Raw genomic sequence first — 22,936 nt, 5'->3', positions numbered from 1 at the left:
GCATATGGTATGCTGTCAACTGTATATCTTTTATCTCCATTAAAAATAGAAATGAATTAAGAAAGCTTAGAAAGAGTGGGGCAATTTGTGTGCATGCTAATGTTTCAACATAGAAAATTACCATGTAAATTGAAAATAAAAATAGCCCATAGAAACTGAGGAGGTGGAATTCTGTAGAGCAAATGGATACCCTGAACAGTAAGCCAAAAACACACATAGTATTTTAAGAATGTTATGTAAACTGCAATTTAGAACAGGTGTGGGCAGATACGTGTGGTGTGTGTGCAGATTATCAGCAAGGATGTTGTCAGCAGCAACAAAATGATTTCTGTTTCCTGGAGAATGTTATGAATCAGCAGGAGAATGCAGGAGCTGGAAGACTGTCGCTTCTAGTCAGTTCAAGGCTGCAAACAAATTCCTGGTTGTACAGTTCTTTAATTCGGTGTGTATTTTTTACATCAAACCCGATGACTGAAAAAAAAGAGAAAAAAGATCCTACAGGCATGAAGTCTGCTGATGTCTATCTAATCTCTAGCTCTTAGAAGAAAAAAAACCTGTTTGCATAAAAGAAAAATGATTGTGGTTACTGACACAAAACTACTCCGACTTGCATAGAAATTTATATACCCGTTTCCTAATTAACAGTGTGAGTTGAACTGCTTCCTAAAGCATCTTCTTCATCAAAGACTTAGCACATTTGTTGCCTTTCCTTCTTACTCCATCTGTCCTTCCTTAATGATCTCTTGACATAGCAGTCAACCCCGTTTAGTGACATTGACTTAATATGAGCCAGATCTAAATTATATCATTTTCACCCCCTCCTTCCTGACACATCCAGAAGCAGCCTCATGATTTATTCATGTTATACTTCACCAACCCAATGGCGGAAGTGAAACACAACCTCTCCCTATCCATCTCTATTATGGAGATAAGAGCAAGGGAGGATGGCACAATTTCAGGATGGTGTCTTTGAAGAAACAAAGACTTGTTATAGAGTTAAGGCAGAGTCTCTTTGAAGTTTCTCTTATCTTTCATATCCAGATGGACTTTTCTTCTCAGATAAACTTACAAACCCCTTCACACTCACTTTTCCAGTCCCTCACATTCCCTTTGTTCCTGGTCAACCTCTTCTACCATGCTATTTGTTTAAATAAGAGCTTGACATGGTCCATGTGAATTGGAAAGAGAATCACTTTGTATATAAGTCTTGAAGTTAAATAGGATAATAAATTGAAGTAGTGTTGATAATGAAATGCTGGGATCAGTTCTGTACAGAGGAATCCACAGCTCAGCGATTGGAAATTATAGAAAACAAAAAGAAGTTTTAAATAAAAGTGCTGTTCCCAAGTTTTTCCACACTTTGACTTGTTATAATACAATGTAATTTAAGAAAAACAAAACAAAGATTCCTGACAAAGCCTTGGTATTATGCCCTCAATTGGATGCAACAGAGGCAGGGTAGGAATCAGTAATAAGCAGACTTCGTGCAGTATTATCCTCTGCCAACTCAAGGATGGAGGGAAAAACTTTACAATTCAAGAGAAGTGAAAGGACATCTAACTTTTATAGCCTTGCAAAAATCCAGTCTAGTTGCGAAGCTTTGGGCACCAGAATAAGAATTAAAATCAGGTTTTTGTTGCTCATTTAATTCAGAAGCCAGAGGCCTTCTATAAAAGTGTCTTCATGAAAGCGATGGTCTTAAGAAAATACAATAGAAACATTATAAACAAATTATAAATCTCAATTAAAGATTTATAAATGCTGATATATTACATTGCAGCAAGGCAATACATCAGCATTTGTAATAGTCCAGGAAGAAAAATTCAAACCAAGAAACCTCAAACTATTATTGTTTCAAAGAAAACCTAATACATTATGCCCAAATGTCAACTCAGAATTGAAGGTTTGAATTTTAATAATGACCTTCCATCTGATTCAGATTCAATATTTAATCTTATTTTGAACAGAAAACAAGTCTCTCTAGTTTCAACATTCATTATCTTTTTTGAGAAGTTTCTGTAATGTTTAAATGGTATTTCAGAAGATGCCTCTCCATATTATCTGAAGAGCAACTAGGAGGAAATAATGACTTGTTAAGAAAGCATCAGAATTTGACAAAAGATTGTTTAATGAGGTATTCAGCAGGGTAGTAAAAAGTTGTATATTTTATTTTATTTTTTTGTAAAAAAAATTTACACATGCAGACTAAAACCAGTGTAAGAAAGTACCCACCATTATCTTAAACAAATAACTATACTTAAATAGAAATGTCTGCAATATGTTTGTATAAAAATAAGATACATTTGTACAGAAACAGATCTCCAGTTTTCATATTGATACCACAATCCTAAACACATACAATTTAACCTGATTATTGTTTCAAATTAGATGATACTGCTAAGGTATTTTATGTGCAAAAATTCAACATTTTTTTTGAACGTCGTGACTTACATTCTGGACATACTGGGTTTCAAATTGAATCGTAATTGACTTCAAGTTTCAAAGAGTCCCATACCTTGTATAACATCCAAACAAAGGTAATAACCCACATTCAGCGCCTGTGCCTGCTATGTCCTGAACGGCCAGCACCATGGTGCTTGCTTTTATGTGATCTCTCAAATGAACGAGACCTTTCTCGCCTGTCTCTGTGGTGTCCTCGCTCGTGTCTATGTTTTTTAACAAGGTCTGAATGGTCCCTAGATTTGCTCTGAGAACGTGAACGAGACTTTTTTCGCTTGTGACTGTGTCTATTTACTCCTTTCAGTTCTTCTCTGCTGTGCTTTGGTTTTAGATGGGGTGATCCATGATTATGGTGTCTTCGAGGACTGCCACTGTGACTACGTGATCTGCTTCTGGATCTTGAGCTGTAGGTTCCCGAGAGACTCCGTCTATTGTTGTAACTTAAAACACAACGTTATGACCTTTCAGCTTGTTATGCAAAATACAGCACCAAATTACCTACTGCTCATATTTTGTTAAACATTATTGCTTACGTTACTGAAATTACTTCTACCAGGCTACTCCTATTATATTTGTTTGCATACAACAAAATAGAAAATTAGGAAATCTAGTCTGCTAGAGTTTGATATGCAAAACTCTACTGAATATTGTGCTATCATTTATGGGAGAATACCACTGCTACAGAGGATCTAGAAAAATATTGTGTATTTCATACATTTCTTTTTAGGGCACTCAATTCAGCTTTCAACCCTGCAGTGAAACTTTATGAGTGTGTAGGAGATCAAAATGTAAGATAATTTGCAGCAAAATTTATTTGAACAACTTCAGTTAGCTAGGAAAAAGGGCACTGCTGGCAGGGTGCCTGAAGTAGCATGGCATAGCCTTTTAGGCTTATATACTGCCCCATGGTCTTTACAGCACTCTGGGCAGTCTATAATGTATAAGCATTATTTGCATACTGCTCCCAACAGTCTGGGTTCTCCTTTTACTGATTTTTGAAGAATGGAAAGCTGAGTCAACCCTGAGCCCTATAGGGATCAAACTCCAGGCTGTAGGCAGTTTGCCTGCAATTCTGTATTTTAATAATTGCACCACTAGGGCTCCTAAGTAGGAAAGAAAGGTACCAGGGAAATTGGGAGTTGACGTGCTGGCCAATATTTAGTGCTTGCAGCCCAAGCTACTGGTAATGGCAAGGAGGGGACAGGGAATGGAAAGCACTGGGAAAAATGATGGTTGCACTAGAGTACAGGGCACGCTGATGAGTGGGGAAAAAGGTGTGAGATACACCTGCCTTGCCCTATTTGTCTGTGTTGATACCTTCAGACAGTACATTTTTTTTAATCTGAAAATCAAATTGTGCTGGGTTTTAGATCTCAGCTGCAACCCTCCTGGAATGCTTCAGTTGAATTTACAAAACACTGATCTGTTGATTTGCAAGCCCAAAATCGGAATGAGACTCCAAATCGTTCTCAAAGCATTCACAACATGAATACATTACACACACTGTTAAAACTAACCTTCCTAAAGTACTATGCAGTAAAATAAAAGTACCTTTTGAATAAAATTGTAATATATGAAGTAATCATTTTTAAAAAATACTTACTGTCTCCTTGGAGAATGAGACCTGGATCGTGATTTTGTTCTTGACTTTGATCGGCTACCACTTCTGCTGCTTCTGCTTCGCTTGCTCTCTTTTCTCATTCTGGTAAGGGGAAAAAAAGGAATTAATTACTACATAGGCTGCAACAATTAAGTTGCTTTAACTGAATTAGCATGGGACCAAACTTATTACAAGACTGTTACTTCTAAGTATGAGGAAAATAATTTGTGCTGAAATCATTCATCAGAGTAGAGAACAGCTGGTTTTGAGAGGTTCATGTCGTAACCTAAACCCAAGTTTCAACTGGTTCCGTCATTGTATGTAATGAAAAAGAGGTCCAAACTTAGTTTTTCTAGATAGGTGAGGTAGAAAAAAGCCAAGGATGTTAGAGGCCGAACAGAAGGGAGGAAAAATCTGAGATGATGAGCAGAAGTGCATGATGCAGAGCTATGCCATGCTAGAATCTGTTGGAGGAAGAGAACAGAGACAACTAATCTACTTGTCTAAAATAAGATTCTGGGATCACTCAGAATTTTGTTTTGCATGATATTTAATATAATATAATAAATATAATATAATAAATATAATATAATATAATAAATATAATATAATAAATATAATATAATATAATATAATATTTAATATCATAATAATATTTAATTAACTCAATAATGGTTTCTATTTTACCATAATTGAACAGTTGGGCAAAACTTGTGAAATACAATGATTTGTCCCAGCTTTGGAAAAAAAATGTTATTTCTGTTTTGCGCAAACCCCATCACTTACCCATTATAAGGACTTTTGGAAACCATCTGCCTGTCTTCTGGTTCTTTTTTGATAATTTTTGCATTAATACACACTGGAGATTTTTCTTCTGTTTTTATTTCTCTTGGAGATGCTAAGAAATAAAATAATCCGAAGTAAATATCCTTTTTCTGTAACCAGTAACTAGATTCTAATTATCAGCTACCATTAACTTTAATTTTTCCTGGTTTAAAACATTGACATCTAACCCCTTAAAAATATGACTAGCCTTCCCTTTCTGAAAATTTAAAATCAGTAGCTTCCAAAGAAGCCTCTCCCAAACAAATTGGATTCCTATTATTTGAAATAAATGATATTAGTATTTTCAAGGTAACATAGGTTTGTGAACCTGTTGAAGTTTCAGTATTTTTTCATAAATATGATTTAAAATGTAATCTATTCTCCACATAAACCCTGAAACTAGATAAAATGAAGCCAATTAAACATGAGTCAAAAACAGTATCTCCATTTATTTAAGAAAACTGTCCAAAGCTAGATATATATGTGTGACAAAAGTATGTGAACCTCTAGAATTATCAGTTCATTTGAAGCAGAAATTAGTCAGGTATTTCAGTCAACAGAATGAATCAAGTATGAATGTGAGAGGTCCTACCCTATTTAAAGAACAGAATTCTTTGTACTCAATAGTAAAGTCTGATTATCACAACAGAGGTACATGGGAGTGTATAATGGCTTGAACAGGTTATCAAACTATTTCTAAAGAGTTCAGACTCCATCAATCCACTGTGAGGCAGATTGTCTTCAAATTCAAAACCATTGTTAACTTCCCCAGTAATGGTTGGCTAACCAAGATCACAACAAAAGCAAGGCATGTAATACTCCAGGAGATCTCAAAAGAATTCTAGACTAACAGAGTCAGCATATTGCCCCCAACAATTTGAGTCCTCATTTTACCCACCTTGGAAGGATGGAAGGCTGAGTCAACCTTGAGCCTGGTGAGATTTGAACTGCCAAATTGCATGTAGCTGGCAGTCAGCAGAAGTAGCCTGCAATACTGCACTCTAACCACTGCGCCACCATGGCTCATAAGAACCTTATCCCATTTGGGAAACATGGTCAAAGCACACAAGTCATACGACTAAAGGATGGTTAAAGCACAAGAAAGTTAAATGTTTTAGAACAGGCAAACCAAAGCCCTGACTTTAATCCTATAGAAATGTGTGAAGGATTAGAAGTGGGAGGCTCCTGTGAGGAAGCCCACCAATGTCCCCCAGTTGATACTGTTCTGTAAGGAGGATTGAGATAAAATTCCTGCAAGCCAATTTGCAGGACTGAGCAACAGTAATAGAAAATATTTAGTTGCCGTTATTGCTGATCAAGGGAGAACACAGCAGTTACTGATAGCAACATACTTTTGCCACAAACAAATATGGATAATTTTCAAGTTTGTTTTTAGCTCATTTATTTAACCGAGTTCTCTTCATCTTGCTTTTAGCACTTGTGCAGAGCAGAGGTCATATTTTAGGTTTCATTTACACAGAAATATTGAAAGTTCAAAAGGATTCACAAATTTTTAAGCACTACCATATGTTAACTTAATTATTGTAAGGACCATTGGGTAGATTCTATTTTCACATCCATGCTTTCCAAAATGCTTACATATTAAGTCAACTTGTGTTTTGTATTCCCCAAGCTGGCCATTCAGAAAGGAGTTGCTAAACATTAAGAATATGACAAATAATTGATGCACAAACAATTTCAAAACATGCATGCTGGATTCAAATACAGAATAAGACAAAATGGGAAAAAGGAGTCAAGGATATAATGAAGCAGCTAAGACGGGGCAGGGAAGGAGGACACCTGAGTAGACCACCAGGGAAGATGGTGAATTATGTTGTGCTGCAAAACTGAAAATTGGAGGGCCTGGCAGGCTGGTAAGGTATGCTATGCTGACAGCTATTGAAGAGGGATAGACTAATATTCTAGAATGGATGGTAGAGCTTCCAGAACACAATGCACCTGTTGAGTTTGAAGCAAAACAGTTTTTAGCAGGTTTTTTTTTTTTAAAAAAAAAACTGCACACCTTTGTTAAGTATATAATGGCTGCAACATTTGAGGAGCAAGGATTCGGGGACTTAGTAAGTCCTATTATCCTATTCAATAGGTTTCAGAACATAGATACTTAACTACCAAATACTGTGACAAAAGCTGATTATATTATTTTGCTTGATCATTACAGCAGCTTTGGAAGCAATATGTAATTAAAAAGCATAAAATCTGGAGTTGATTGTGGCTGCACATAGTCAAAATGGCAATGACTAGTAAATAAAACTTACAGGGCTTGGAAGCAGGTGAAAAGCCTCCCAATGTTGAAAGAGCTGGAGTTCCATCTGGATTTAATCCTTTGGCTTTTAATTTAGCTTCCTGTAGAGCCATTTTTCTTTTTTCTACTTCCTTATCAAGCAATTCATAATTAGGCTGTAAAAACATGAGTCCAAAAATCAGTTCATACCAAAATGGATACATAGATCAGCTTGTTGTACTCTTAACATTCCTTTCTAACAGTGAAATTTAGGTGGCAGAAACATATTTGTGAATTAAAATGATCCATAAATGAGCAAACTACCGTATTTTTCAGAGTATAAGAGAGGGTGAAAATCTGGGTGCGTCTTATACTCTGAACGTAGCCCTGCCCAGCCTCGCAAACGGAGATTTCAGAGGCTGAAAGAAGCCGCTGAAAGAAGCCTCTGAAAGAAGCTTCAGAAAAAAAGCCTCTGAAAGGCTTTTATGTAAAATAATATGGCAAGCAACAAAAGAAGAATCAGTAAAAGTTCTAACCAAACTATGTTAACGAATCTGGAGAATGACACAATAACCATCAGATCTTAAGCAGAGGTTAATTTACATACCAATACCAAAGAAAGAGATTGAACAGAGTACAGATAGTCCTTCAGAATAAAAGCCTCTGAAAGAAGCTTCAGAATAAAAGCCTCTGAAAGAAGCTTCAGAAAAAAAGCCTTTTTTTCTAAAGCTGTTTCAGAGGCAGGAAAAAAAGCAAGGCACAGAGCTTACAACCAACTAACCTGTTGCTAAAATTCACCTCTGGAAACAGCTGATTGGTGGTATTCGGGGCGGCAGATCTGTCAAGTATTTGCAAGCCATTGGCACATGTGTCATAGACACCAGTGGAGGCAGAGTGTGTCTCCACCCCATGTGGAAAGGAGGTGCTTACCCTGAGTATAAAACCCCCTCCAACCTTTTCCACCTTGCTCTCTCTCTCTTCTTGCCTTTGTTCATGACATCTCTGATCAGGGTAGTCACACAGTGTGCCCCCTATCCTATAATGAATACTGAGACAGCCTTTGTACATAGTTAATATGCTTTATTATATGAATAAATACATTTAAGACATTTATTCATGCATCTGCCTCTGAATTCTTCTATGCTCCTGGGTGTTTTTATGATCCCAATTCCACAAGATCCACCCACCAATCAGCTTTTTTCTTATTTTCCTCCCCAAAAACTAAGGTGCGTCTTATACTCCTGTGCATCTTATACTCCGAAAAATACGGTATATAACAAGTTAACTTAAGCTGGATGACAGAAAAAGAAGCTGACCACAAGAGGCCCCTGACATTAAAAATATTGACTCACTCTTTCTGTGTTGGAGATGGAATAAATGTGAAGGTCTTTGACAGATGTCATAGGGATGTCCACTTATAACTCATTATTAGTTAGACATTATTATTATGGTGACCTAGTTCTTTGATGGCAACTTCAAATTGTTAAAATTTTATTAAATTTTATTAAATTATATTTACCAAATTTAAAATATTTTAATCTATAAGGACCTTTTATCTCTAACTTGTTTGTTGAGAAAAAAAAATGACCATATACTTATGGAAGAATGCATGTGTTCTAGATTCTAATTGTTGGCTTAACATCTGTCAATTCCCAGCCTTTGAATCATATGTGTAGTAAAGATAGGTAAGACTGGACAATATCATTCTGTATGGACTAGGTATAATTCATTTTATTTGCTCTTGTGTTAGCTTTGTTCCTGTTTCTTTGGTTTTTCTTCTTTTCCAGATGATTTAGTACATTTTTACTTTGTTTCAGTATAAAGCTTTTCAACATAGTAAATTAGTTTTTTTTAAAAAAACTACAAGTCTTTTCTACAGTAGTAGATTCACTATTACTACTTCCCTTTTCTTGAAATTATCCCCAAGTCTCCATATTTGCTGACTGGAGCTACCAAAACTAACAAATACACAACTGGAATGCATAAGGTAAGGGCAATGGCTACACTGTAATATTTGTAATGCCATTTATATATATATATACAAAACATTACCTTTTTCCTAGTGTAAAGCTTAAGTGTTGTTAAACATATCTCCTGAATGTCTTCTTCAGTAGTTCCAAAAAGCAAAAACCAATGAGGACGGTTAGGTAAAGGAATCTAGAAGACAAAATGTTACCAAAAAAGTTGCAAATTTATTTTTTCCAATTAATTAATAATTAATTATTAATAATGAATTATTAATTAATTAATTAATTAATAATGAATTAATCTGAAGAGTCTGAAAGGGCCCGACGGACTTCTCAAAATGTAGGGCCTTTTATCTCCTATTGACATTAACTTCCAAGGGAGTTCATACTGAAAATCTATACATGTAATGTTTTCATTATTCATTAAATAAATTTATATAGCTGCCCAACTTAAGTCATGGTGACTCTGAGCGGTTTATAGGAATAAAACCTCAAATACAAAATCCAATCCACCCATACATTCAACAACATTTAAACAAGCCATTTGATGAGCTCCATATCAACCTAGGATCCCCAGGCCCACTGGCAAATTATGTCTTCAGGGCCTTTTGGAGGAGTATCAAGATGGAGGCCAGTCTTAACTCTGCTGGGGAAAAAGAAAAAGCCCTTCTTCTTGATCTCACTAGGAGGATTTCCTTGATGGAGATCCATAAAATACCCACTCTTGCTAATCTGATGGGTCAGGTGATATAACTGGGAAAAAAACAGTCCTTCAAATAACAAGCCATGTAGGGCTTTAAAGGCAATAACTAGTGCCTTAAATTGAACTCGGGAGCAAATCAGCAACCAATGCAGCTTCTCCAAGAGAAGTGACACATATTACAAAACTAGATTTACACATAATAACGCAGACTACAGTATTTTGAACCAACTGAAGTTTCTAGGTACATTTTAAGGGCACCCTCATTTGTATGGGATTCCAACTCCTTTGGGATTGGATTCCATTCGGTTAATCCCCATTATAGTTCATAGAATCAACATGAAAAAATTGAAAATATACAAAAGCTATGAGCAAAGGAGAAAGACAAATACTTACTTGAAGAGCTCTAGCAGCCAGATAGATGCAAGCACAAGCTATTGTTTCTGGTTGAAATCGAACAAATACATTGGTTCGAAGAGTGTCATTCATGTAATTCCTGAAAAATATAAACCTCAATGTGTTTCCTGTTTAAGAGATACCATGAAATCAAGCAAAGGAAGTTGGAGACTCAATCTACTTTATTATTTTTTCTTTTATTTCAGTAATTTAGGTTCCCATTTGTCAAAGAATCTGCCATAAAGACAAAATGCCTCAAATGCCCCTGGACCACTGTAACACAGGCTCTTTTTATCTCTCTAGAACCCCATGAAAGTACAAGCTGAGTTTTGAGTTCAGTCTTTACTATTATAATGCGGGGCACCTCAACACAAAAGGCTTAATAAAACTTTATGCAATTTTTTTAGTATTCTTGGAAGTGTCCATCAACTAAACTTTAGCTCCAAAATTATTAATTCATGTGACCAATTTCTTTTTTAAAAAAATCACTGTATTGTTACTGATCTGTTAATTTCATACAGATTAACATGATCTACAGCAAATTTGTAGCAATCAAAAATTAAACTTATTACACTACAAAAATAATTTACATCCCATTATATTGAAAGGATTGATATAAGCATAAGCTTTAGTCTACTATGGATATCAACCAGATTCGATTTAGCATTCTGTATTTACAATTACTTTTAGACCATCTGTGAGGCCAGAAATAGATCTGAATGATAGCTGTACACATATTTCTATAGGTACAATATAAAATTGCAGGTTAACAATTTAAACATTTCTTACAATGCAATAGTCACTCCTAATCTAGAACTAAGTAATGAAGTATTTTTCTAAACCTAGCAGGTAACCTCCAAACATGTGTACAGCCCTATTGTGAATTTTCTGTGTGGAAAACTTCACTCATCAATATGCCTATGAGACATGTGCTAGCTTTTGGCATGCACAGAGGAAAATAATCCCCCAATTAGGAAACCTCCCCACCCCCCCAAATAAATAGATACTTGGAGGATAGAATTAAAGCTTATATGATTTACCTTAATAGGTAATGTCATAAGCACATTAACTAGGACAACAAGTATACATTTCATGATTATGTATATTGAATAGGTAGTTCTAGAATCAAATATACAAATCCTTTTGACACCCCGACAGAACTAGAAGATGCTGCCCGCTGGATATGGACCACTTCAGTAAATCTCGGCTGAGAGCTTGCACTGGATTGACTGGAGAGAGAGGCAGCCAATCAGGCCATCCTCAGATCATGAGCTGTGGTGCAGAGGGCAGAGTTCTATGACTTACCATCGGGGACTACCCTTTAATTAAAGAGTAGAAAAAAGAAAAAAGTTAAATTGAGTTCTCCAAGGAAATGCATTATTGAAAGCCATGAAAATAGTAAGCAGAAAACAAGCAGCAGCACACTCCGCAAGATTTTGCTTTGTCTTTTGGTTTTTTAACTTACAGTTCATTACTTGGTATTTGGACATCGAGCTTGTTTTTTTTTCTGCTACTATTTTTCTGGCTAAGAAAGATAAAACAAGAAGGAAATAACTTACCAGGCTGTCTGGACGAGAGTTTGATTACGTTCACATTCTAAGACTTGCAAGTACATAACAATGATCTGAGGGATGAAAAACAAACAAGAAACATGTATTAAATCAGTTATTGAAATAATTAACACATTTTATGTGTTATACTTTGAGCATAAATCAATCATAATTAAAGTTTTCTAGCAGCTTCTGAAAAATCAAAACTACCCTTTCTACTGGTTACAAGTGTTATCTTTTTTTGAAGAAGGCATTTATACTTATGCTATAGTAGTGCAAATTTAAAAAAAAAACTTTACCTTCTCCATCATTATGAAAATACATAGAATTTAATATTGAAAAGCAAACACTTATGAAGACTCACCTTATGTGGATGCTTGACATGAACACAAAATCCCAATTCCTTCAGCACCCTCCTTTCTGCTTTGATTACTTGATTTTTGGTGCTTATGTAGTTCTGATCAAGTATCAATGGGCTTGGAGTCCTACAGTTTGTAAGAGATAGAGTCAAAACGCTTTTCTATATCGAAGACAGCAGCTTCTCTGTTTTCCCTTTCCAACCAACTAATGGCAACAGAAACCAGATTTTGAACTCCTGCAAACAAGTTTAAGCTTTAATCTTGTGCTGTCCAAGTTAACTAAAAGTCATTACCTAAAATTTTATTTACCTGTAAATATTTGAAATGAGACATTTGAAAGATACTTCATTAAAAAGACAGTTCAGCTACAAGACAAAAGAGTTCCAACAGTTTCTCAGGGAAAGTTTTCATTATCTGAAAAGGAACTTACTGGTATACACAACATTTAAATTTCCGCCGCCAGTTTCAACTCTGTAAAATAAATCTGTTATGCATGGGTAAGTAAATGAAAGCCTTTAATATTTTTTCCCTGCTATTCAGTGAGGAAATATATGCATTGGTCTATATGTATGTAAAGAAGACAGAGAGACATGCGCACAATTTCTTCCATTATGAGAAATCATCAAAATCATAAAAAAGTTAGTTAGAATATTTTGGACGTGTGATGTGACACCCAGAAAAATACCGCATATTTCACTTAATCCTCTAAGGAAAGATTGAAGGCGAATAAGGTCTATGCAGAAGAACATCATGGCTTCAAAATCTAAGGGACTGGTTTGGAGAAAACTCAACAGCACTTTTCCCTGCGGCTATATAGGATCGCCAACATCCATTGACGGATATGGCACAAGAAGTTTAAAAAGCAATGACAAATTAGAAATCATATTAATTTCTGTATTTCTTCATTTTGTAGAAATGTAGATAGTCTATGATTTTGGATAATTCTCACCTTTTAACAAACTAAAAAAATAAATTAGTGAGTAGAAGAGAAATATTAAAAGTATAAAAATATACTTTCATTGATAGCCATTCAAGCATTAAAATATATATTGTATACAATGCACAAAACAAAATGTTTAGCTTATTATGCAGCCTTGCATATTACTACAATTTTTCCCACTGTTTCCCTATTTGACATTTAGATGGTCAGAGAAATGTACTTTGACACCTTAGAACGTTAGGGATTCTACTTTACTCTGAATTCTAGAACATTTCATATTTAACAAAAAGCTTGGGGAAATTATATTTTCTCCACTGGATTGCAAAAAAACAACAGAACAAAAAAAAAAAAAAAACAACCCCCACCATGGACTCCGAAAAGGTGGCAACCTCTTACCTTTGTTATTTGATAATAGCGTAATATTCTGAATGTTACCCATTTTTAACTGGACAGAGAGAAAAACAAATCATATTCCTATTTTAATTAGTTATGCAGAGCCAAATGACATCATATCTATCAGATTAGTTTTATAAATATTGTTTGTTTAAAATGCCTTTCATAGTTTAGAACTACAGGACATCTGAGAAATAAAAAATATGGAGAAGTATCATCTCTATGATGTTCCAATTATCTTGCTGGTGTGCAACTTAAACAGGTAAATGTTACTTATTATGGTGCCTGTAGTTATTTGTCCTACTAAATTTTTCTCCAAATTCACATTTTTTTTTTTTGAGGTATGAACAAGCAAATCTCATCTTCAATTTTATACTTATTTACCTCCTGAAAATGCATGTATTTTCCCAATTTTATTGAACTGCTTCTTACACAAACCTGCAGTTTTATAACCTCAATTAAAGTTCAAACTGTATTTTGACCTAAAATTATGCAGTTTGTTTTTAAGGCAAACAATAAAGCTTTCCAAAAACTATAGAAATATCAACAAGATTATCTGTTATAAGATTTAAAATCTCTATTTGGGTAGCACTTGGCAATTGACCATATTCCTTAAGCAAAATCCATAAGTGAATTTCACTTATAAAATAAGCAGTTTGTAATTGTTGTTATGAGAAAATTCTGATAAGGAGCACAAAACTAGTGTGCAACAACTGAACAACTCCAGGATGTTCCACTCATCCTTTGAAACACGAATAACCCTAGCATGGCATGGAGGGAAATAGAATATTCTAGAAGTTTTTAGATAAATTTGTACATTGGAAGGTATTAGCTATTTGGATGTGGAATGTATTTCAAGATTAAAAGACTCAATATTTTATTTAATACTATACTATCTAGAAATTTTAACAGAAATACTTTTTATATTTCCTTTCTCTGAAATAAATTCACCAGAGTATAAAAGGCAAGATAATTTTTACGTATTTATGAGAAATATGTTAATTGAATAATGAGGACAGTTAAAGCACTCATTTTAGAGGGATATATGAGATGAAACAATTGCTCAACTGCTTCCAATATTATTCCACCATTGGAATAAAAGTGATGTGCCCAACTGTAAGATATTTAGACATATCAGAAGATAAATTAAATACATTTTACTGGAAGCAAATTATGAAGCTGAATTATCTAATTATGGGTAAAACCATTACCATGTGAAATATTGTCCTGAACACACAACCAGGGGGTCAAATCATTAACTCAGTATCTCTCTTTCTCAATCTAAATTTATGTGCCATATGTAATTTTAAATTTGCATGTGTCTGTGTACACATACATATACCTACATGCCCAAAGGCACTTTTGCTTGCCTGCATTTACTGCGTAACTTTTAAATCAATTTTTTATACAATCCATCTCCCCCATAAGGAGACTGTCCTTCAATTTTAACTCAGTGCTTGAGTGCTCTGATAACTGTATGACGGCTTACAATTACAGCAGGATACGTAGCAATAGAATTTCGGCTTATATACCGCCCCATAGTGCGCTACATCACTCTCTTGGTAGTTTACAATCTAGAAGCATTATTTGCATATTGCCCCAACAATTCGGCTCCTCATTTTACCAACCTCAGAAGGATGGAAGGCTGAGTCAACCATGAGCCCTGTCAGGATTAAACTCCAGGCTGTGGGCAGTTTATCCACAAAATTCCACTTTAACCACTGTGCCACCAGGGTTTTGTTTATATTTATAGAAATAAACCCTTAGGTCAGTGAGGGACATTTAGGACCAAAATATATAAAGACAGACACTTAGCTTTAACATCTGTCTGTTATCAAGTCACAGTGTCTCCTATTTTTATATAAGTCTGTTTTATATTTCTCCCTGCTAAGTACCACCTATATACATGTATATGGATTTAGTATCTCTTAAGATTTTGGCTTCTCACATCTTAACCTTCTTTATGTTCCATTTTGCATATTGTTGATAAAGCACAAAAAAGAAAGTGGAATAATCCATATGCTATAAATTTCAGGAAAGTCACATTCTTAAATCAGAAATGTCTTCTTTGGAATAGTTCTGGTTTGAATAAAAAACGTGGAACTTCCAATACATACATTTTCTGCATTTTCAGTGAATTCCTCACTAAATTTGTTAATGGTAAATGCAAATATTGAATTTATCTAAGAAATTATCTAACATCTAATATTTTATTCTGTAAACTAAACCAATCATATTATCTATTATAACACCACCTTCTAAGGTGCTCATGCAATACTTTAATACCTTAAAATGATGTGACTGGATCTTCACAAGCAAAGCATGTATTTTTTCAATTGCTAAACATGCATATTTACTTTTACTTTACAAATCCTTTTATTTTTCCAAAAACAATTATCTTATTCTAAATGAAACAAAGTACACATTTCCCAGTATCACTGAAAATTTATGCTAATTACATTCTTAAAAATTAATCTGCATATTCAATTGATTTGGGTTTCATGAAGAAAAATACTTGAGTTTTAAAACAATTTGTAGAAAAATATCATTCAATAAAAAGCTACACATTGAGAGTAGTCATTTGTACATAGGAACACTGTTGTAAAGGTGAAATATTCACCACGGACCCTCACATTCAGCAGAATAAATTATTATGAAATAAAGTTATTCAGCACAACACAGATAAGATTTGTAGTTAAAATTCACATATATACACATACATTTTACTAGTTTGCAAAAACCTGGACAGCAAAGATAAAAGCTTAACCCAAGATACAGGAGTTCTTCCAAATTGTTGGTCACCCAACCTGTCAGTCCCCGGTTCCAGTGACCTATTCTGAGAGCACTGGCTTCTCCTTGGGGATTTTCCATACGTCACTCACTGTTGCCATGACGACAGCTTCATCTCTATGAACCACTCCACATCACCCAGGCTTTGGTAAATGTAGCTGGTCGCTGTATAGTCGGTTGCAAGGGAAAAAAGAGCTAAAGTTAATAACGTGTACAACTGATTTGTTTGTAAAATTGTAACACGCACAGAAATATACTTACATCCTGTTAAAAAAAATGAACCTGCATGCCAAATTTTAAGTTTCCATAACCAGATTTGTTGCAGAATTTTCAGAGAATATTTAAATTAGATTAATTAGAAATGTAAATGAAACATAGTTTCCCAATATAACACTGACACCTAAAACAGTATGCCAATGTTTGGAATGTTAGTTTATAAGCTTTGTAAAAAAATTAAAATATATTCAAGTTGTTAAATCAGAACCTAGATAATTAAGTCTTAGACTCACTGGCCATGATATATTTGCTTCACTTGAAATCAAAAGATAGCAGAAAGTGCCCTTTCTGCATTTGCATTCAAAATGAAATTTGCATTGCTTATTTTAAGAAAACACTTGAAAAGTAAATAAGTAAGATTAAGCCACATGTATTTTGCCAATACAGGCAATGAATATTTTTTATTCAGCATAAATAGCTAAATATATCCAAAATATTTATCATGTTAGAATGGCCCACTATCATATAACACAACAACTACTTTTTGACAACTTCACTAAATTTCAAGGAATCACTGAAATCATCTTTATCACTACTAAATTCACTCAGACAAAATTTATGGATTAAACAAGGAAACAATCTAGAAACTAAAAGATTTCTTTAAAGATTTCTTAAGCTTTCCAATTTATTTTTAAAAAGCTCCCTAGTTCAAAGCTTATTTTGTATTAAAAGCTGAGCAGTTCCACAACAAAACAGTTCTAAATCAATCATTAAAACACGCAAAAGCATGATGACAAGTCTGGTTCATGTTCCTAGGTTGAGATGGTTTTCAGATTTCATTTGCTTATGATAATATTAAAACAGGTATCTGCTGTAAATCAAATTGCTGTCAACTGTCCAAACCAATAATATTGCTGCCAACTTGAAAACAATTAAAAGTAGATATTCCAAAGTACTATCTTAGATAAAATCTACTTGGTTCTATAACAATAACTCTATCAATACTTTAACTGGAGTGCAGATTTAATAAGTCACCATAACGAAGTCTGATGCAACATAAACAACAAAACAAGTACCAAGTTAATGCCTTAGACTTCCATCAATTTCTGATCAATTAGTTATTAAACGTTAGACCGCTAACCTTAATTACAGAGGAGTAAACCAGCTAAATAATGGACTATAATCTGGAGACCATTTTTTTAAAAAAAAACATACATTAAGAGACCTGCACAGAAATAATTCAAAGACCCCCTCAACCTACTAAAGTAACCCTGGTGCAACTGAAACCTCCACAAGTTTGAGACTACATCGTGTGAGAGTGTACAATTGAACAAAATACACAGGTATGTTTCAGGTAATAAAAAGTGGAGCTTGCCTTACCTTTTTATTCTTAGTTGGCGTAAGTGATGGAAAACGTTGATCACATCTCTTATCCGACGGGGAGCTTCTTCAATTTTGGAAGCAAGATTAATGCAGGCCATAGCCACAATCTGGGGGCGAAAAAAAGCCCATTTTTCTGTGAAAACGGCCTTTGAACCCGACCCTCATATATTATTACAACGCACAAAAACATTCCAAAACACCTTTTTTTATCCCACCCCCACCCCCAAGTCCACCCAGTTTCCCTTTCCCTGATGCCCCCAGAACTCACCTCGAAACTGTGCTTGACGAAGGACTTCGAGTAGAAGAAACGATGGAACAGCACCTGCCCGGTCGCCATCGCCACCTGCGAAGCCAATCCCCAGACGGGGAGGAGAGAAAGATCAGCCATCTCAGACGCCCGGAGAAAGGCGCATGCGCAAGAGCGCCAGCGCTTAAACCCCCCCCCTCCTTCTTCCCGGAAGCGGCGACAGAACTGGGCCTGTCAAGCAAGGCCGAGGTCGCGAATCCGCCGCCATTTTGCGTCAAGCGCCCGTTTCCTTTCCCCTCCCCCCCTTTTCCCCCCTTCTCCTTCGTCTCCGGCCTAGTGGGCCTTTCTAACGCCCCGACTTTCCTAACCCTCCGTTCTCCCGTTGGAAAAGTGGAACGGCCGGGATTTCGGGTAGGCCGAGACCAGGCCTTCCCGACCGTCAGTCCCCCCCCCTCCTTAACCCACCACCGCTTTCCCTCCTTTCCCCCCATTTGTTCGGCTCCGGTTGCGCTGACCTGTGGCAGACGAAGGAGTATGCCCGCGGCCTGGATGAGTTCGCAGCCTAGGATCCGGAGGTCGGTTTCACTCTGCAAATCCAGCCCGTCCTGCATGGAAGGAGTCGGCGAGAGCCGCTCCTCGGGGATGAGCGAGTGGTCGATAGTCAGCGACACCTCCGAGTACAACCGGTCGCCGATCAGAATCCCGGCGGGGGGAGGGGGAGGAGGAGGAGGAGGAAGAGAAGGCGGCGGCGCTGAGGAGAGCGGGGCGCCCGCGACGGCAGGAGAAACGTGAGTCCCAGCAGAGGCCATGACGAAGAATCGCGGAACTGAACGCACGTCGACCGCACCCGGAGCCGGCCACGCAGAGACTAGCCCCGTTTGCGCCCGGCCGTCGATGACGCAGCACAGAGCGGTGCACGCTGGGAAAAGAACCCTCGCCGCGCGACCGTGTCTGAAAAGGCAGCGCCGCCCTCCTTTCCCTTGACGTCATTGGCGGTTAGAGAGGAGGGCGGGGGGGGGGCGTCTCCGGGCTATTAATAGCTCAGCTCTAAGCAGGGAGGCAGTGGCGGCATTCGGGTGTTGTTGCCTCAGTGGTAAAGACACAACTCAGGCCGCGGAGTTTGTCAACTCCCAGGAGCTCCCATACACATCATGCTGGCTGGGAAATGATGGGAGTTGAAGTTAAGACGTCTTAAGTTACCAAGCTAGAGAAACAGTTGGTGGGGCTTCCATTTCCCTTAGCCCCCTCCCTTCAGTCTACTTGTGATGGGAAAGGCTTGGGGCAGGGGTCTCCAACCTTGGCAACTTTTAAGACTTGTGGACTTCTACACCCAGAATTCCTCAACCAGCAAAGCTAGCTGAGGAATTCTGGGAGTAGAAGTCCACAAGTCTTAAAAGGTTGCCAAGGTTGGAGACCCCTGGTCTGGGGCATCATCACTTTTCTATACAACCTGCAAGGAGTCCCAAAAGTGCTTTTTCAGGAGGCAACTGGAACTTCCTTGTTTTTTTCCTTTTGAAGACGTTTCGCTTCTCATCCAAGAAGCTTCTTCAGCTCTGACTGGATGGTGGGGAATAGAAGGATTTATAGTCCTTGCAGACAGCTGGTCATTTGCATCCTTTTAGAGCAGTGTTTCTCAACCTTGGGATTCTGGGTGTTGAAGTCCACCCATCTTCAAGCTACCAAGGTTGAGAAACACTTTTAGAGGGTTGTTGAAGCACTTGGAGGTGTTCCCAGGGTCACCTGAGTAGTGCTAAAAGTTCCTGTAGTCTGCTTTTTTTTCTTCTGGAAATCCGTTCATACCTGTAAGGAGTTTCCACGATGGACAAAAGTCTACAGTCACATAAAAGTGAGATGTACACGTATAAAAATCAATTAGCCAATCAAATAAATAATCAGTTGAGTTCCCATTACAGGTAGTCCTCGACTTACGACCACAATTCAGCCCCAAGTTTATGTGCTAAATGAGAAATTTGCCAAGTGAGTTTTGTCCCATTTTGCGACTTTTCTTTGCCACATTTGTTAAGTGAATGACTGCAGTTGTTAAATTAGTAACACAGTTGTTAAGTGACTTCCCCATTGGCTGGCTTCCCCATTGGTTTAGCTTGTCAGAAGGTCGCAAAAGATGGTTGAATGACCCTGAGGCACTGCAACTGTTCTTAAAATGAACCAGTTGTCAAGCATATGAATGCAAATCGCGTGACCATAGGGATGCTGTAATGGTCATAAATGTGAAAAATGGTCATAAGTCACTTTTCCATTATAACTTTGAACGGTCGCTTAACAAACTCTTGTAAGCGAGGACTATCTGTACTTGCTGCCCCTGTTTTCTACTTGAAAGGACTGGTTGTGCTATAAACGCTAAAAACTCTTCTAGTTTCTAACGCAATAAATTATTTCACTAACTTTATCTCAAAAAGTTTGTCAGCTGAGCATAAGTAAACCACTGACAAATATCGCCTTTCTTTTCCGGTTCTCTGGTTTTTAATTTAAACTTTCAGAAAATGTCAGTAAATCAGCATAAGTCATCTTAGTATGTAACTATCATTTCTCTTCTAAAGAAAGCTTTTTGGGGTGACAACCATAAAGGAATTTTAGGAGTTAAACTTGCATATTTATATCTGTTGCAAATCTTCATCATATCATGCCTAAGAAAATATTTTTGAAAATCTGTGTTAAGCTTAACTTTGCCACACCATAAATAACTGTGCCACCCAAATCTCAAAGCATATCTTTCTTGCTCCAGTAACCTCCTATACCTTAGTGTCACCCAATATTTTATCCAGACTAGACTATACAAGCAGGAATTTTAAATCAGGTAATCTTAGCTCATCTTTCTTTGACATCTTGCCATTTAATTCTTGATTTTTTTTACCTTGCCATATAGAAATATCTTTTTGCTGTTGTTTAAATGGCACATCAGTTGTCAATATTGGTATTGTCTGAAATAGAAATAACATCCCCAAACATTCATCTTACTCAGTGAAATTCTACCCAACAATGACAGTTGTAGTTTGTCCCACCTTAAGAAGTCTTTCTTTAATATCATTCCATACCTTAACATAGATATTTAACCTTTTCAATTTTAAAACCTGCCTTTTTCCCACATCTCTTGGTCTGGTGCACTCATATTTTTAACCGACATCTTCGTTTTTTGTTTATTTATTTTATATCATGCTAATGTACTAAAGTCCTTCAATTTCAATGCCATGCTGAGGTTTTTGTAAAATCACGACTAAGTAATCAGCAAAAGCCCTCAGTTTATAGGTCACTTTTTTATTTTCCAAACCTGTTATTTCCTAATCCTGTCTAATATTTCTATTCAACACTTTAAAAAGAAAAATAGCAAAGGAACAAAGGACATCCTTGTCTTGTACCTTTCTGTATTTCACATGGTTTAGTTAGGTCACCTGGTTGCAGCAGTTTGAAAGCTGGGATGCACTGCCAAAAAGGATTTGGAGCCACATCTCATTTTTACCAATTATCTTCCTAAGTCAGTATGGAAGAATTCTACTCTGCCTGGGCTATATCCTGCCTGGATACAGATGATGAAGATTCTGAGAACTGCCGAGAACAGATGGGATTTCCTAAATATGTGTTTAATTACATGCAGATTTGTGAAAAGTTTGTACCAGAGTTTATTTGTAAAGTTCTTAGTGCTCTCTGAGTTTTACTGTTGGCTTGCAGTTGCTACCCAACTGATCTTACCAAGTAGGTAGCAAAACGTCTACAAGCCAACAACTAAGTTCAAGAATTCCACAATATAATACTGAGGTACAGAATTTATTCATTTCTGAAGCTATCACCTATTTGAAGCACTGCATCAGAATTTATTCATCATGTTTATATGGCTGTCCATCTCACCGTAAAGTCATTCTAGGTGGCTTAAAACAAGTAAAATGTAAAAAGCAGGATGATGAATGATAAGTGACTACTGTTCAATTCTTCAACTACTGTTATCATATGCCAAGTTGCTCATGAGCTTGTCTGCCTTGTTTTGCAGCCTTAGGCAGATAACATGGCTCTACAGAAAGCTTGATCCTTGGGGGGGTGGGGAGGGTTCCCATTTTAATGTGTTTAGAATCTCTAGCCATTCAGACTACTGAAAGTGCACCCATAATTAGATTTTTAAAATTGCACATTTTAAGCAGATGTTAGCATTTAATCTTTTGAAGTTTAGATGTATCAGAATTATCCAGACACACTGTTTAGGAGTCAAGCAGGCAGATTCTGCATGTGGGGAAAACTGATTTTTATATCTTAGTGAAGCTCACCTGGGTATTTTCTCCAATAAAATATAATAGTTCTATGTGCACATTCATGGGAGCAGCTTCCAAAACTGACATGTGAGCCCATATATACCCATATATATAACAAGTGACTTCTTTCAAAGGATTTATACAGTCCTGTTATTAGTCATGACTAGCTAAATTTACCTCCCATCTTTCATGAGATTTTCTCTTCATTTTACGCTGAAAACAATAACCCTCTGAAGTGGTTTTAGCTGAGAAAAACTGGCTCAAAAGTTACCCAGTGAGTTTTCTTGGTTTGAGGGTGGACAATTTGACAATCCTACACCATAATCCCTAAAACATACTGGTTGGCTGACCTATTAGGTAACAAGAGCACAATTTAGCCTGCCTGTTTATCTAGTGCTTTCTGGTTTTTCAGAGTATTAATACTAACATGCTTCATTGTTCCCATTCTTGTACAGCCAAGAATCTGTGGTAAGAAACAGACTAGGGACTAATAGCCTTTGCATTTTTAAAGACAGAGGCGGAGGCTGTTTGATGTATCCTTGAATGCCAGGTTGCCATTAATTGCAGATACTTCCAACAACTGCGCTCTGTCTCCAACTGCCATCTCGTACT

At 36.6% G+C, this 22,936-nt stretch overlaps 1 protein-coding gene across 1 annotated transcript; it reads right to left on the bottom strand.

The window, feature by feature from the left end:
• Positions 1-2,110: 2,110 nt before the first annotated feature.
• Positions 2,111-19,190, bottom strand: CCNL1 (cyclin L1). The gene is made up of 11 exons (XM_034439145.2): positions 18,584-19,190; positions 18,090-18,164; positions 17,819-17,928; positions 12,105-12,225; positions 11,750-11,814; positions 10,191-10,290; positions 9,180-9,284; positions 7,162-7,303; positions 4,847-4,958; positions 4,064-4,162; positions 2,111-2,900 (listed from the first exon to the last, which is right to left on the bottom strand). The coding sequence occupies exons 1-11, from the start codon at positions 18,875-18,877 to the stop codon at positions 2,552-2,554; spliced, it is 1,572 nt and encodes a 523-aa protein (XP_034295036.1). The 5' UTR covers positions 18,878-19,190; the 3' UTR covers positions 2,111-2,551.
• Positions 19,191-22,936: the final 3,746 nt, after the last annotated feature.

Source organism: Pantherophis guttatus, chromosome 6 (genome assembly GCF_059756535.1).
Source record: "Pantherophis guttatus breed Tessera chromosome 6, ASM5975653v1, whole genome shotgun sequence".
NCBI lineage: Eukaryota > Metazoa > Chordata > Lepidosauria > Squamata > Colubridae > Pantherophis > Pantherophis guttatus.
The sequence above is the reverse complement of the archived record's forward strand: the minus strand, read 5'-3'. Positions and strand labels throughout refer to the sequence as shown.

Coding starts and splice junctions, on each gene's coding strand:
- CCNL1 (XM_034439145.2), bottom strand. CDS start 18,877: ATGGCCTCTGCTGGGACTCACGTTTCTCCTGCCGTCGCGGGCGCCCCG. Junction 18,165..18,583: donor TACTCCTTCGTCTGCCACAG/GTCAGCGCAACC, acceptor TTGGCTTCGCAG/GTGGCGATGGCGACCGGGCA. Junction 17,929..18,089: donor TCGTCAAGCACAGTTTCGAG/GTGAGTTCTGGG, acceptor TTTCGCCCCCAG/ATTGTGGCTATGGCCTGCAT.